At 52.6% G+C, this 17,121-nt stretch overlaps 1 protein-coding gene across 1 annotated transcript; it reads right to left on the bottom strand.

Moving 5' to 3' along the window:
* Positions 1 to 3,046: 3,046 nt before the first annotated feature.
* Prrt4 (proline rich transmembrane protein 4) lies at positions 3,047 to 12,800 on the bottom strand. Its single transcript, XM_069997306.1, has 5 exons — positions 12,734 to 12,800; positions 10,926 to 11,628; positions 10,713 to 10,817; positions 10,260 to 10,385; positions 3,047 to 5,409 (listed from the first exon to the last, which is right to left on the bottom strand). Exons 2-5 carry the CDS (start codon positions 11,563 to 11,565, stop codon positions 3,584 to 3,586), a joined length of 2,697 nt encoding a protein of 898 aa, XP_069853407.1. The 5' UTR covers positions 11,566 to 11,628; positions 12,734 to 12,800; the 3' UTR covers positions 3,047 to 3,583.
* Between the last annotated feature and the right edge of the window lie 4,321 nt (positions 12,801 to 17,121).

Below are 17,121 nucleotides of genomic sequence, written 5' to 3' on the forward strand. Positions count from 1 at the left end.
CACCCCACCACCCTTCCTTCACCCTTCTCCTCTGCCCCCAGCATCATCTTAGGTACCAAAATGTCATGCCCAAAGACTACATTGTAAATCTCAGTCCTCATCTGTTAAGAGGGCTTCCCAAAACTGGCTGCAGTATGTACAGGGAAAAGAACCTAGAGAAAATTTTCCCAATATCTATCTGCAACACTCCGTACAGATGCTGTCTTTAAAATGCTAGACCAAAAAAAAAAAAGAAAAGAAAAAAAAAAAGCTAGACCATAAACCTGAACTATGTCCCTGTGCCCATCAGGGGGCAGCAGCGACCCACAGTGCAGGGTTCTGTGCCTCTCTAGGAAGACAACAGGACACCTGCCCCCTGGCCAGTCTCCCCTCATTCAGACCTAGGTCCCATCTATTTGCCAACCCACTCTCTCCTATCCATTCATACAAGAAAAGTACATGATTTTTCAATCAAGAATATTTGCTCATCCATCTCCCCAGGACACATGCAGCGTTCTTTATTAAATAGCAGGAGTCGTGGAACCTGCTACGCGGCTTCCAAGGGAAATAATCCGCCGGCCTGCCCCTCATCCATCACTGGAAACCTGGAAAGGAAGTAAAAGGGTCCTGGAATGTTCTCAGCCTCTCCCAGAAGGAAGGCCTTCTGGCTCCACTATTCCCTGCAAACCAAATCAAACCTCCCATAATACTGTTCTCATTCTTCCCGTTTCTCATAACTGGAATTAATTACTGTGCTATTTTAATTATTTCTGTGATTTGTTGTTTAATGTTTGCCTTTTCCCAAAGGACTTATGACTTCACAAATCAGAGCTAGTATACTTATTGTCCAACTCTATCCCTAGCACTAGCGCATGTAGCATGCAATAAATGTGTGTGTGTGTGTGTGTGTGTGCACATGCGTGCACACACGCCTGTACTGGAGTTTGAACCAGGGTCTGGTGCTGTTCTTTAGCTTTTTTTTGTTCAAGGCTAACACTCTTCCACTTGAGCCATAGCTTCACTTCCAGCTTTTTTGCTGGTTAATTGGAGATAAGAATCTCATGGACTTTCCTTCGCTGGGCTGGCTTCAAACTGCAGTCCTCTACTTTGGACAAGAGATAGGGGAAGATCTAACCAGTATCTTGACCTCTTTGTAGACTCAAAGACCTGAGATAATTCTTTTTTTTTTTTTTTGGTTGGTTGTGGGGCCTGAACTCTGGGCCCAGGTGCTATCCCTCAGCTCTTCAGCTCAAGGCTAGCACTCTACCACTTGAGCCACAGTGCCACTCCCTGCTTTTTCTGCTTATGTGGTGCTGAGGAATGGAACCCAGGGCCTCATGCATGCAAGGCAAGCACTCTACCACTGAGCCACCTTCCCAGCCCTGAGGCAATTCTTACTAAGAAAAATCAGCGAAGTGTTGAGACTGATGAACAGCAGTCTTTATTCCCCTGGCCTCATCCTTCCTCGCCAGCCCCATTCAGAAAGCTCAGAGAAAACAAAAGTATGCATTAAAGAGAGTCATACCAAATGGGGGTGCTTGGGAATTAGGCTGCTCTGTTGGGTGAGGTTGTGCATGAATTCAAGAACCCTGATGGAGGAGGGCGGGGAGAGCAAGCAACTGTCCAGGGTTAGAGTGAAGAAGAGACGACCGAGAAGGGCTAGGTGTGAGCAGAGCCAGGTGTGAGGCAGATGGAAGGAAAGTGGAAAGAAAGGGAACAATTGCTCAAATCTGCAAACACACTCCTTACGTGACACAATACAGCACTGGTGCTGGGCCTACAACAGCCACTAGGACACCAGTGAGAAATGTCTGTAATTAGGAGGCTGGCAGTTCTCTGGGCCTCAGCCCAGAGTGACGATGCAGCAAGAATTTCTGAGCCATGCTGAGCCAGGTAATGGAGAAAACACAGACAAAAACACGCCAGGCCCATCTTTCAGCCCTGCCTGCACCACTGCCTCCCATTTCTCTTCCCCACTAGGACTCTTACTCTCTCCTACACATGGCTGGCTCCCCTCCTTCCTCCAAGGTCTGAGGTCCTGGATGGATGCTCCTCTCAAACAAGACAAAGCTTCATCTGGAAGGAGAGCTGTGCTTGAAATCTCCTATTAGTGCATCTGACCTAGCCTGGCCAATGGCCCAGCCCCTCTGGGGTTCCCCGCCTGCTTTGCTCTTGGTGCCCAGCCTCTCTTCTCCAATTCCCACCAGCTATGTCTAGAATTGGAAGGAAAAACCACTTGGGTTCCTGTTTTTCCACTTTGAGTTTAATGTACATGCCCCTGCAAATCTCCTTGTGATATGCAGGATATCTGCCAAAACACTGTCGGATTTTCATTTTCAAACCGAATCCAAGACCCTGCTTTTTGTGCCATTCTGAAGCACTGAGTTGAAGCTGAATGACCAATGTGTGTTATATAGAGCTCCAAGTCCAATGCAGCAGGAAAGGCAGGGATACCAGGTGCCTGTTAATGGGATGTGATAGTGTCTAGGCTGGAGCTGGGGGGGGGGTGTGAAAAGTGAAGGCTTTCTCCAGTGAAGCACCACATCCATAGCAGATGACAGCTCTGCAGGGAAGGGGGCGGTGGTAGTGGTTTTGAGTTTAATCTTGAAAAGACCCTATTGATGGTTGAAGATAGGTTTCCTTTTTGTGGATCCCAAACTATAGCAATATGACAGAGCTGCTACTAGAAAATCCAGCTCATGGCAATCTGGCACTTTCACTGGTGCATACACATTTCTAGCCAGTTTCTAGCCAGCTGTTTTCCAGGATCTGCCACCAGGCTCCTAGGAATGCTCCCAAGGACTAAAGAATTCTGCCACACCTCTCAGGACTGTGTTCCACCCCTATGAAAAGCCATTTCTGGGGAGTCAGATAGGTTTTCCCGGACCCTTTCCAGAAACCTCCCTCATCCCAGCCACAGGGCACACAAGACTCCCTGATCTTATGTGAAGGTCCCTGGGGTCTGAGGTAAACCCACCCCGTTCCCACTTCTGATGCACCCACTGCTGTGGTGATCCCAGTTCAGCTTTCCCAGGAAGGCCAGCACATTCTCCTCTGAAAAATATTTTATTGATAAATTAACTCTGAAAGCGTTCGCCTCCCACCCAAATGTTGTAAGGTCTCTTGAATGAGTCATAGACCCTTCTGTGGGGAAAGGATCCATGGAGGTCAGGGAATCTCTGCACGTGGAGGGTGGGATTTCCTGGACATGGCAGAGGTGGGTATGGGGCTGAGGCAGGGCCTGGGGTGTTCTGAAGAGAGCCCTCTCACTCAGCACCAGAATAGGGAGTGGTGGTCAGAAGTGCAGCACCGTGGAGCTTTATTGCTGGTGAAGGCCAAGGAAAGTGGGACACCCCCTCCTGCCAGCCTGAAATTGCAGCTGAGGGCACCAGTGTCCAGGGCTCCAGAGAAGGTGGCACTGATTCCCAATCCACAGAACCTGGCTGCTGACCCACCCACTCACCCAGTGTGGCCCCTGGATGGGGAAGGAAGTGGGGAGAGGTATCTGAGCCAGACAGAATTGGGCAAGGGTTACAGTGTGCAGGTCTTGGGCAGAGTAGGCGCCAGAAAGGGGTGAATGGCAGGCGGCAAGTTGGCCACCTCTTCACAGGTCTATAGTGTCGCTGCCCATGCTCAGCTCGTCAATCTGTCGGCAGGCATCCAGGAATTGCTCCTGCAGCAAAGCCTCCTCGGCCTGCAACTCCGCAGCAGGCTCTGGGGAGTCGCTGGAAGGTGGGGACAGAGCCTGGTAGGATCCCGAGGCCGGGAGGCTGGGGCTGCTTCCGGAGGGTCGCGGAGGACTGAGGATGCAGACAAGTGGACAACGCGGGGGTCTGTCTGGGCTGGAGCAGAGCAACATGGACGAACTGTCCCTTGAAAGTCCGCAAAGCGAGCCCGATGAGGGGCTGCTGCCTGCCGGCCAGGCCCCAGGAGAAGGAAGCTCCGGGGGCGCTGGAGATCCGGGGGCCTCCTCCGACCTACCACTGGGCCTAATCCCTGTCTGGGTCCCCAGCGAGATGGTGCGGTAGAGACCGAGCCCAGGCAAGGCTTCGCCGAAGGCAGGGCCCTGGAAAAGGCCGGGCGCCAGCAGCGACTCGCTGCACAGGGCCTCCTCGATGCTGCGCCGCAGATTGATGGGAGAGGGCGGGCGGAAGTCCACCGTGCAATCGCTGCAGGGGGACGAGGCCGAGGACGGGGCGGGATTGGCCGCGGTGCCTTCACAGCCTCGGCAGCCGCCGCCCTGCAGGAGGAGGTCAGGCCCTGGCCCTGCCAGGGCGCACAGCTGCAGCAGCTCCGCGTCGCCACGTGCGATGGCGCTCCCCAGCGGCTCCTTGTCCCGAGGCCCGGCGACCCAGCCTCCGGGCAGCAGCGGCGCTGCATGGCCCGGGGACAAGCGGAAAAGCTTGGCCCAGCAGCGCGGCGGCACGCGGGGACTGCAGAGCGCGGGGTAGAGACCCAGCAATGCCAACGGGAGCGCGACCCCCACCTCGCCCAGGCGCAGACCTAGCTGGAAGGCCCACCAGGGCCAGGGCCCCTCCAGGCCGGGTTGGCCTCCGTAGCCCAGGGCATGCAGCACCTCGTAGCCCTGCAGGGCTCCGCTCAGCAGCCCGAAGGTGCCAGCCACCGGGGCCGTGCGCGCCGCGCGCCGCCAGGACTCCCGAGGGGCGAAAGGGCTGCGCGCCTGCGGGACAGGGGTAGCGCCCTTGAACCCGGATCCTCCCAGGGGCGCTCCAGCCCGCCGCCGCCGCCCTCCCCAACAAGAGAGCGCCAGCAGGAGCCCAGAAAGCAGGGCGGCGAGGAAGGCGTGCAGCCCGCGGGAGGCCAGCCTCAGGGGCCGCAGTGGGTGGTGAGCAGCGCTCCCCAGAGCGGCCGCAGCCGCCAGCCCCAGCCCCAGGAGCAGCAGCGCCGCCAAGCCGGCGGGGCACCGGGGCGGGCGCGGCCGGGCCAGCAGCAGGCAAGCCAGCCCCAAGCCAGCAGCCAGGCAGGGCAGTGGAAGGTCCTGCAGCAGCAGCCAGGCGAGCACCGGCAGCCGATCGCGGTGCCCGTACGCGTCGTAGAAGAGCGGGAAGGCCCGCGTGGTCCCAGCCGAGAGCAGCAGCAGGTCCAGCAGCGCCAGGCAGGGGGCGCCAGGTGGGCAGCGCCAAGGCAAGAGGGCTAAAGCCAGCAGCGCCAACAGGGCCACTAGACCGAAGAGCGCACCTGCCCCGTACACGTGGGCCTCCCAGGCCAGCCCCCATCGTGCCCTGGCCTCTGCCCAGTCGGCCTCCAGGGTTAAAAAGAAGAGCGGCACCGGCGAGGCTGGAGACTGCTCCTCAAGGCCCGGCATGTCTCCGTGTCCACAGGGCTCTGGCTCACACTTGGGCTGCTCTGAAGGGTTTCCCAGGCTGGCAGGAGAGGGGTCATCTGAGTCAGAGGTGGAGATAGTGGGGTCTGTGGGGAAAACAACAACATTTGGCTGAATCGATTGCACAGCCCTGTCCTCCCCCCACTCCCACCCCCCCGGCCCCCAGTAGTCTGAAAGAATGATCGAATGACTGAGTGTCCATTAGAACATCTAGAAGGCATTCGGAACCTATTTGTCCTACACAGGAGACTCGCAGACATGTTGACATTTCACTTTCCCCTGCCCCATTCCAACCTCTCAGGCTGAAGCTTCAGTTCTTGCCTGTATACCCATCCTTTGCTCATTTCCCTCCCTCTCTTTGTGTTTCTACTGAAAAGGAGTTTTCTTCAGAAGTCCAGAACTGTACAATTGGAATTTTTTTTTTTAAATGGCTGGCTCCTTCCAGTCCAGTCCTCACACCAGAAAGAGTTTTATGAGAACAGGATTTTTGTTTTCTTTGCTCACATCTCAATCTCTATGACTAAATGATTTGTGGCACCCAGTTGGCACTGAGCAGATAGCCATTGAGTAAATGAAGATTCTGAGGCCCTGCAGAGAGGCAAAGAGACCTGTACAAGGCCACACAAATGGGCAATGTGTAACCAGAATCCAGATCTGAGCACCAATCTGAACATCTTTCCAAATCCTCCTCTTAATACTAGTCTGCTTAATTTACATTCCTGGTGCCTAACTTTCCACCTTGGCACTAGGAGATGCTTCTCCTGCCCTTTTTTTTTAACAGCTCCCCAATTTGTTCAAGTAACATGCATACACACCCACAGAGTCAGAGGAGAGAGGCAAGACCTCCTGTCTCCAGGACTCTAGAACACCATTCTTTCTTGCCCATTGCCATTTCTATCAGCTACACCTCTATTTTCAGCCAGTGTGTGGTTGTGGACTCCATGCTGACTCATCCACACAGCCATTGCTCGAAGGCTCTTGTTATACATGCCTCTTGGGTTCTATCCCCATTTTACAGAAAGTGACATTGAGATGGACTCAGACGCCTGTGAGTCCCGGAGGGTGTCTTTGAACTCTTGGAAAGGAACAATTAGGGAATCACATAGGATGAAACCCTCGGGTGTGCTGGGGTTTGCTAACTCAGGCCCTTGCTCCATTCTGTGCTCCAACATCTCTCTACATCCCTTGGGGAAAGGGGGACTCAACTAAGCTGGGTGGGTGATTCTGGTCTCACAGAACAAGAGAGGAACCGCTTGGAGTTAGACTCGGGGATTCTCCCCAGAGTCAGGCAGAAGAGAAGATGCTGGAAACTACTTTCTCCCTACCCCCATCTCTCAGGCTCATCAGAACTGCAGCTGCAGGCCAAGATGGAGGAAGAAAGGGTGGTGGTGAAGGGCAGGTTCAGCCTTGTGGGAGTGGAGAAAAGGACAGAAGACAGATGTGGAATGAATTCTCATACTCTTGTCCCAACTGCCTGGCCATCCTCCAGATGGGCAGTACTAAAAGGCACAGGAGCAACTCTTCCCCCCTCCCAGAAAGCAGCAGCTCACACTTAGGAACAGACAAAATACAGCAGCTCTGAGAACAAGGTAATGAAATGGGGGGCATAAGTCAACTCTAGGCTGGGGCGGGGGGAGGAGAAGAAGATGGAATTGGAACAGCCAGAAAATTAAATAGATACAGCTCTCTGCCAACTGCAAATGGCAGCATGCACCCTGCTTCCCATTCCTTCTCATTCCTCAAATCCAAACTGTGTAAGAATGCCTGCTGCAAAAGACAGTTATGAGGATAAATGAGATGATGTGTGTGAAACTCTACAGTGCCTGGTATGGAGAAAAAAATCATTCAGTATATGATTGTGACTGGCATCATTATTTTTGGCTAATGTTTATCATGGATTAATCATGAGCTTGTGTTTGTGTGTGACCACTTCCAGCCTCAAACTACTTCTTGATTTAACTAACTGAAGGCTGTAGTATAGATTAAAAGTCTTTGGCACATCCTAAACATGTCTAGAAAGACAACCATCTGTCAAATGAGTGAGCATCCACATATTGACTGGGTTATAAAGTCTGTTTGAAGACCACCATGTTGATGGCCTAACCACCCCTGAGCACTGACAGCAGCCATCAGTTAAATGAGAAACCGTTCAGCTGGAAACTGGGTGGTGATCAGGGAGGGCAGCAGTCTGGCAAGGGTAGGATCACATACATCCACTCTGCCACTTCTCATCCTCTGTGTCCCACTGATGCCCTGGTCTAACCCACTGCTTCTGCAAAATGCTTTGACCTTTGTGAGCTCTGCAGAGGCATGGAGGGTCACAGCCTGGCCCAGATCGCTACTTCACAACTCCCCACCCTCCTTGCTCTCTATGTAGATGAGTACAGCTCTGTGAGGTCAGCTTCAGTATACCCTCTTCCAACATCACTGCTCACCTGTGGGCCCCAAGAAACCTATCTGTCATCTCCATTCCCAAGTGCTATGACAACTACAACAAATTGCAACATTCATAAGAATCCAGAAGGGGAATAAAACCAGAAAATAGGCTAAGTACTAGGGCAGCTCAAGTGTCAGAGGAGTTTGGAATTAGAACTTCTTCCAAGGGTCCTAGATACCCAGATCAACACACACACACACACACACACACACACACACACACACACACACACACACACACACACACACACACACACACACACACACACACACGGGCCAGGTATGGGTAGAAACAGATGAGAGAAAGCCTAACTTCTGCCTTCAAAGAATCTCTTTATGATCCCTGCTTTCCCCATTTACAGCTTCCTTCCCCAGAAGAGCTGTGTGTTTTACTCAGAAGATAGTGATGTTCTCATCCTGCCTTCCCAGGATCCCTCTCCTAGACAAGTCACTCCTCCAGAGAGGTCCCACTCTGGCCCTGTGGCCCCTCTTGACCTCTAGGATGCTAGAGGAGATGGGATGTCAATGTGAGTAATTGGTAAGGCAGGAGCTGGCTGGGGAGGGGCAGGGGGAGGGACCAGCTGGTTCATGGAAAAGCCAGACCTGATTATCCACCAGCTGCCCAGATCAAAGAGCTCTGGAATTGAATCTCCACTCTAGATTCTGGAAGCTGTAGCCTGGTTAGTGGCCTGACGCCACCCCTCTCCCAACCCCCACTTCCAAGACTGTGGAGAACTGATATTCTTTGCAGCAGTGACACCCAAAATATTTAACAACTGAATGTCCTAGGTGCTGGCTAATGAGAACAGAACAGAGTCCTGCCTGCCAGCTTTGTCAAGGGGTGGGGGTGGGGTCACTGCAGGGCACTGAGAGTACTAAGTGCTTATCAACCAGTGTCTTGATATATTCCAGCCTGCTATAACTGCGGGGGTATGGCTAGGCTGCATACAACCTCTACCATGGAGAAAGGGACCCTGCTCAAGGAATCCAAAGTGTGAATAACACCTAGCTTAGAATCCAAGGTGAATAACACCTAGCTTAGAAAACTCCTAGAGGAGACTCAAAGAGACTGTCTTTAGTCCCTAACTGCATGACACTACTTCTACCAACACACACACATACACACATACACACACACACACACACACACACACACACACACACTCCTCGTGTGAGCAAGGAAGGGTTGGCTCTCTCCCTGGGAGACCTGCGGTCCTCCTGGATTCATCAGAAAGAAGCAGGGCTCCTGCAGCCACCAGTGAAGAGTGGGGTAAGGGCAGGGCTGGTCAGCCTCTGATAGTGTCCAGACTCATTAAACCTGCCTGGCCAGCACTGTCACCCAGGCCGACAGACTGCCGGCCAGCATCTATCCCCAGAGGCACAGACTCCTCCCTGCTCGCTTACAGCAGATCCTGCCTCTGCTGCACACTGGTTGAACAGTAGGGGGGAGGGGGGAGGGCTGGCTCCTCACCTACCACCAAGGGAGTACCATGATGGTGGCTTGAGGAAGCCAGAAAGGCAGGAGAGATGTCTACTCTGAGACTGGAAGAAGTCAGAGGGCCAGAGACATCCATGGCTCAGCCTAGTATGACATCACTGAGGGCTTATATAGTTACAACAAACCCTTAGCAGAGCAAAGCTAGGCCGGGAAATCCCTCCTCATGGCATCTGCACCCTCTACCCAGTGGGTTGTGTTGTCACCATTGCCTGGAGCTAGGGTGTCTGCGAGGTTGGATGCAGCGGGATATTGGGATACAGTGAGGGAAGAGAAGCAGGGTTAATAGGTATTATTTAATGAACTACTTCGTGCCCAGCACCATGTCAAAAGTTTACTTTCTCTGGAAGGTTTACAGTTCCTAGGCAAATTCAGTACTGTCACTAAACCCTAAATATACAAGAGCACTCCAGCTCAGGAAGATTAAACACCTGCCTAAGGTCACCCAGTTCAGAAGCAAATAAAGGGACTCACAACCAAGTTTCCTGATGCCCTGGCCTGTGGTCTTTGCTCTGTACTACTCTCTTGTCTGCCTGCATGTTCTGAAAGGGTCCCTTGAATGAAAGTGACATTTCTGCTCACAGTCTCCTCTTCAATGCTCAATAAGGCACTCAGCTCTGCCCATATCTGACTGCATGTCATGTCCAATCAGATGGAAGAGGAAAGGGCCCCAAGGTTGAGATGGGTGGGAGCAGGAAAGGCAGGCCAGGCCATCTAAGGTAGAGGATGGGGTGAGTAGAGAAGCTATGGAAATCATGGAGTCCTGTATAATTTGGACCTGATCCCTCTGTCCCCTTTCTACTCTTATCTAGGATAGAGGATCGTGACTTACTTGTGTGGGACTTTCCCTGACAACACTTATTAGACCATCAATATGTATATTTCCCCATCATGATGATGAAAAGAATGATGATTGCAGTTGTGAGGACAATGAACTACAAGATCCCAGGAATTCATGTGCAGTAAGCACTCAATGAATGTCAAGTTCAAACGCTCTATACTTACCATGTTGCGTGGGTGTTGTCTCAACTGAAGCAGAGCTTAACAAAGTGGCTGAGTCCAGCAGGCCTGGGCTTGAGAACTTCCTTTCCAGGAGAGGTGGGAGGGGGGACAGAGTTGTGCCAAAGAACCCTAAAACAGGAATACATGGGGCTCAAGAGCCACCCTCCCAGCAGGCCACAGAACTTTGGAGAAAAACTTGTCCTCCAGAGCTTGCCTAAAGGAAGTCAAGAGTCCCAGGAATTGTAGCTCATATATTTCTTGTGCTAAGCTACACGCACCAACCCAGAGTCAATACAGCAAAAAGAAGTCTCCCCTATAACACAGTACCCCTTTTCTAGGGTCTGGGAGAAGCAGAGTCTTCCCTTGAGCCAAGAAGAGAGTGGTCAGGCCACTAGCACAGCGCCTGGCCTGGGGATGCCCCACAAGTGTTTGTTGTAATGAAAAAAGAATGCTCACCTGGAGAATCTGACATTCTGGAATCTGAGCTGGGGAGTGTCGTTGTTCCTGGGAGGCTAAAGCCTGAGAAATTCCGGACTGGGGGCAGAGTAGTACCAAAGAACCCTGCAAAAAGGAGATCAGGCTAAAGCTGCCTCCTACCTGCCAGAGGGCAGTGGGTTCTTAACAACTGGTGCCCAGAAGTGGTTCTGTTCAGCTGTGGTAGGTACTCACCAAAGGGTCCCAGGCGCCCAGCAATCTCTGCCAGGCTGGCCCGCAGGCTGGGGAGCAGGGGCAGTGTTCGATGTCCGAGTGTGGGGGCTGCACCTGCTCTCAGTGCCACATCAAACTTCAGCTCCAGCTCACTCTGCTGGGGTCTGGGAACAGTGGATGGAGGTGCCGTGGCTGTCAGAGCAGTGGCCCAGGTCACAGTGCGCGTCCTGGGATGATAGGAGTCAGTGGGACCAGAGAGGGGCGATGTGGACTCCGGAGGCAAAGAGGAGGCCCAGGGCGTAGAACTACCTTCAGCAGAGCCCCACTCCGAGGGAGAGTTCCCCAGGGAGCCTACCAGCAGTTCCCAAAAGGGGTCAGTCCTCAGTCCACTGGCCACCTCTTCCCCTGACTCCTGGCCTGGACCAGGCGAGAGAGGTTGGGTCTCGGTGACCGGGTTCCCCCACACAGCAGCAGGTCCCCGAAGATGAAATTTGAAGTTTAGTCCCAGGTTGAGAGACAGCATAGAGGACTCGCTCTGAGGTGGCGGGGTGAGTGTGGTGGGAAGGGCGCCCGGGACGGAGGAGGCAGGCTGGGGGCCCACCGGAACAGCAAGCACAACCCAGCAGAACAGCCCCAGCCCCAGGCAGCCCCGCCCCGCCATGGCCCCACGTGGCCTCAAGGTGGGCAGGGTCTCACTTCTTCAGAACCTTTTGAGCAGATGGTCCTGGAGGGAGGAGAGGCCTTGTGAGTCCTGGCTGCCACCCTGTTGCTTTCCCAGAACAGAAATGCCCCCCCCCCCCAGAAGCTTCCAATTTCAGAGAAGCAGGAGGTGGGGGTCAGGATGTAGTATGTTCTCCCCAGGAGGGAGAGAGCTCTTCTGTACCTTCAGGCCCCAGAACATCCCAACTCTTGCCTATCAGGGACTGAAATGGGACTGCAACCCTTGGTTAGTCCTCATCCTCATCCTCAGCAGAGAGGAATGGCTTGAATTCTCAGACCAGAGCTAGCCTCTCTCCCTCTTCACCCACCCCTTCTCTCTAGCTTTCTTCCTCTCTCGAAAATCCAGAGGCTCCCTAGGTGCCAAACACTCTTCTAGCAATACAGCTGTGAACAAGCAAACTCTAGGGAAGGCATGCGATGTGACACCCACCTCCAGCCCCATCACTGGAAACAGGCCCCAGTGACCTGGCAGAGTGAGCAGGCTCCACCTGAGAAGCAGTGGCCCTAGTCTTGAAGACCCTACAAGTATTGGGGGGGGGAGCGCTAGGCCACTGATTGCTTTCTGGGAAAGATGAGGCAGGGAAGCTGGGCAAGGGGCAGCGGCACCATCCCCAATCCCTCCCCAGAACTCTCCCTTACACACACACACACACACACACAAAATCTGGTGGGGGAAGGGAGGGGAGGGGAGCCAGGGACACACGTGTACCCAGCAGGCACCCTTACGTCACACACACACACACACACACACACAGCCACACCTAGCACCCATGACACACTCACCCACTCACCCTTCACATGCCTCTGCACGCGGGTGCGCGGGGTGGGGGCGGGGGGCGCGCGCACACACACCGCATCCTGCTGAGCCCCCTCTTTCCTACATGGGTTGGGACCCAAGGTCTGTGTGCTCCTGGCCCCCTCACACACACCCACACACATGTGTACAGAGAGGCGCACACACCCACAACGCATTCACACCGTACCGACACACATCGGAGCCGCCATCCCCCACACCCCTACACACCCACCCGCCCCTCGGGGGCACACATGCACGCGCGCGCGCACACACATGCACACACTCACTCTTCCCCGAGTGCGGACCCGCCGACCTGCTCCTCTCGGTCCTCCCTCAGGCGGGTCTCCGCCGCCAAGTCCCCCAGGAAGGGGCGTTTGTGGCGGCCCCCACTGGGGCAATGCTCCGTGGAGTGTCGCCGGTTCTTCCCGAGGCTCCGGGGCGCCCAGGCTGGCGATCGGGATCTCCAGACCCCGATGCCCCTGGGCCGACCCGCGGCCCCGCGTCTGCCCCCGGCCCCTGCCCGCGGCCCGCAGCGCCCCCCCTCGCCCAGCGGGCCCGGCTCGGGCTCGGCACTCGGCGCTCCCTCCCCGCGGCGCCGCCTCCTGGCTGCGATCCCAGCTCCCGGGCCCCGCGCGCGCGCCGGGTCCGCGGCAGCCGCCTCTGACGGCCCTCCCTCCGGGCTCCGGCGCCTGCCCGCCCTCCTCTCCCCTCCTCCTCCTACCCGGCCCGCGGTCCGCCCCCTTCCCCGGGCGCGCACAGCGGCTCCGAGCCCCACGCGCGCTCATTCACCCAACGCTGCCAATCCGCCGCGGAGAGTGAGGGCGCCTCCTTCTGAGCCCGGCGCTGGCAGTCACACACTCCTGGGGCGTCCAGCACACGCATCCACACGGGCTATGCAACACACCTGCTGGCCGGGCTGCCCTGCGCGCGCGTGCGTGTACACACACACACACACACACACACACACACACACACACACCATGCCCCAGGAATGGCACCCCTCTGTAATCCCTTCCCATGAATAAAGCATGCATCGCCCCCTCCCCATTCTTTCTCACACACAATTCTGTTCCTGTCCCCATTTTACAGATAGGTACAGGGCTTGAATTCAGGGCTTCTTCTGCTCAAGGCGATTACTCCACCACTTCAGCCACACCTTGATTCCTGGTTTCTTGCTAGTTGATTGGAGGTAAGAGTCACACAGACTTTTCTGCCTGGGTTGGCTTTGAACTTTGATCCTCAGATCTCATCCTCCTGTGTAGCTAGGATCACAGTAGGGAGCCATAATCGCCTGGCCAGATGGGTAACAGGAGAAAAAAAATTACTGGATTACCCAAGATTGCACAGCCTGGCAGAGACTTCAACTCGGCCTCTCTGCTTGTCCTGTCACTAGTGGTGGTTTGCAAACAGTTGTACTACTACAACTGAAGTGCCTCCTACACTTCGCAGGCCAACTGCCAAATGTCAATCCTCAAGCAACATCTCTGTGCTAAAATTGTCTCTCCAATACTTAAGAGTTTCAGAAATGTTTGCCCAAAAGAACAGTGAGCAGAGATGCTTTCCAGTAAGACATGAGAGGAGACAGTGAAATGAAAGAGCGAGCCCCCAGCCTCCTCTGAACATCAGAGACCGCCAGCAGACCCACCAGCATCAATTCTCTCTGGATGGCGCACAGACCTGGTAGGCTGTAGTAGTGATTCACTGATGTTTGGAATCTCGGAATCCCTTTGTTTTCTCTCCCAAATACTAGTATTTAGAAGCATCAAGAGAACATAAAAACCTGAAGTTTTCTGCACTATTCAAAGCTTTTCCTCAAACCCCTGATGCTCAACCTGGGTGCCCAGCCCTATGGGGCAGGGGATGTGCTTTAGAAGAGTTCTTTCCCTTATTTCTCATCACAAGCCATACAGAGGGAGAAAAATTATTGTCTGCATGTTAGAGCCCTGGAGGTGGCTTTGAACTTCTCTCCTCCCCACCCCTTCTTCTCTGTAAAGTGGCCATGGAGTTGCTACCTGTAGAACTACCTAGGCAGCCAGGCACCAGTGGCTCAAGCCTGTAATCTGAGCTACACAGGAGGTTGAGTCTGAGGACTGAGGTTCAAAACACCCCAGACAGACGAAAGTGTGAGACTTTTTTCTCCAATTAGTCAGCAAAAAGCCAGAACTAAAGATGCAACTCAAGTGGTAGAATGCCAGCCTTGAGTGGGGGAAAAAAACACAAGAGTGTGAGGCCCTGAGTTCAAGCCCCGGTAACAACACACACACACACACACACACACACACACACACACACACACACACACACACACACACAATTACCTAAGCAATGGGGCAAAATGACCCAAGATCATTCCAGCTACTCTGGAGGTTGAGGCAGGAGGATGATAAGTTCCAGATCATTGTGGTCAGCACAATAAAATATCACCATCACCAACCCATAACTCCATCTCCACCCTTCCTCCCCTCAAAAAAAAATTTCCTAGGTCAGGTTTACCTCATAGAACTAGCATAATATAATACTTTGCCTGAGATAGGTACTCCTAGACTATTTGTAAGTAAATGAATGTGAGGCCCCTGTGTGCAATGGCAGCACTTCAGAAAGCCATTTGGAGCTCATTTCCTGATCACAGAACCCCTCCTCCCAGATGATATAAAAGCAAATCAGACCCCCTGCCCACCTGATGAAGTCTGAGAGTTGTTCTGAGCCTCTAAAAGACTGCAATGGGCATTGTTTGTTGCACCCCGCATTCAAGGGGTTATTCTTCCCACTCTTGGTCCATCAAAGGCTGCCTGCAACAGCAGACTGGGAGTCAATCTCTGATTTTCTTTCTTTCATATACTTAATAAAAATTATCCCTCTAGAAACATTTTCTTGGAATCTTCCTCATCGAAAGGTTCATTTCCTGCTAATCATGCTCACTTAAAGACTTCTAAATGGAAAGACAGAAATAAACATACCTCAAGTACATTAAAATAGCAGTCCTCCATGATCAAGTAAGGTGATTCCTAAGAATTACATTTTTTTTAAGATATTGAGAAGGGAATTTAAAGGTTTGGGGTAAGATAGTGGCAGAAGGCATATATCTAATTTCCCTCTCCAAACCCTACTAAATTTTCAATAGAGATATTTTGAAATCAAGAGCTAAATCTGCAAGGATGCAGAGAGCAGGAAAGGAGATCACAGAGCAGAACAGCAGGCAGCCATGCAGTTACTGACTTATCAGCCCCGAGGAAAAAGGCATCTCCAACTGGCAGAGGGGAAACTGAGAGTCAACTTGATTTACATTGCATAAGTCACAGAAGACACAGAATCTGGCAGTTCAAGGTGCCTCTGGGACTCTGAAAGGCATGGCTAAAGTCAAGGCGAAATACAGTCAGAGTTCTGGGATTCTTCCCATATTCTAAACCACTAGGTAACTGATCTTCTCATTTCCCAGCCAAGGTCTGGAGGATCTTCCTCTAAGAAGGTCAGTGGACTGAAGACATTTCCCAGACACTGAAAGTAAAGATCCTGGGCTTCTCCCACAGACAGGATTGCCAAGTGGTGGGAGCAAGACCTTTGCTCTACATGATAAAGACCAGAAGTGTCTATTCTAAAGCATATCCCCAGCTCATGAGGGAAGACCCAATGAAATGGACATAAAGGCTCTGCAAAAATTCCCAAATGGATCACCTGACAGTATCACACCCAAACCATGAGCTCAGAGGTTCTAACCAGTCGCTCATCCCCCACCCTCCACCTATAATCATAAGCAAAGATGACTATTCAGGAAATTTTCTAACACAGAAGAGGAAGACAAAACACACAGTCCAAAAAGGCAATGTAAAGGACAGGGAGAAAAAGGCACCAAAAGAGGCCATTAGTTATTATTATCTTTAGAAGAAAGTACTACATCCATGATACAAGAATAAGATGTGGGGGCTGGGAAGGTGGCTCAGTGGTAAAATGCTTGCCTCACATACATGAGGCCCTGGATTTAATTCCTCAGCACCACATAAACAGAAAAAGCTGGAAGTAGCACTGTGGCTCAAATGGTAGAGTGCTAGCCTTGAGCTGAAGAGCTGAGGGACAGAGCCTAGGCCCAGAGTTCAAACCCCACAATGGACAAAAAAAAAAAAAAAAAGAAGAAGAAGAAGACGATGTGATGCAAAGGGACATTTATTAACTTCATGAGTACCTGACATAATGCTGCACTCCTGTACCCATAACCTCAGCATTCAGGAGGCTGAGAGATGGAGAGTCTATGTTCAGACTAGGCTTCATAGTGAGTTCCAGGACAATCTGAGCTACAGAGTAAGACTTTTTCTTTAAAAATATAAAAAGATATATACAAAGAAATATTCAGAGAACAGTAGTACTTGAACTTTTATGAGAGAGGTGACAACAGTGCAAACAACAGTATAGTGATTTCTGGCTGGAGGAGGCCACAAACCAAGGAAAGTGGACAGCTCCTAGAAGCTGGAAAAGGCAAGAAAATGTATTAGTCCCTAAAGCCTGTAAGAATGCAGGCCTACCAACACTTTGACTTTAACCCAGCAAGACCAATTTGGGATGTCTGGTGTTTCAGATCTGGAGGGTAGTTTATACCTGTGAAGCGGAGCGGTGACCTCAGAGGGTCACTACGGAGTCCAAGCTGGCCATGAATTCTTGTCCTCCTGCCTCAGCCTCCTACAATCTGTGAAATGCACAGCCACAGATATA

The sequence above is a fragment of the Dipodomys merriami genome, unplaced genomic scaffold (assembly GCF_024711535.1).
Source record: "Dipodomys merriami isolate MVZ:Mamm:240054 unplaced genomic scaffold, mDipMer1.0.p SCAF_5, whole genome shotgun sequence".
In the NCBI taxonomy this organism is placed as follows: Eukaryota; Metazoa; Chordata; class Mammalia; order Rodentia; family Heteromyidae; genus Dipodomys; species Dipodomys merriami.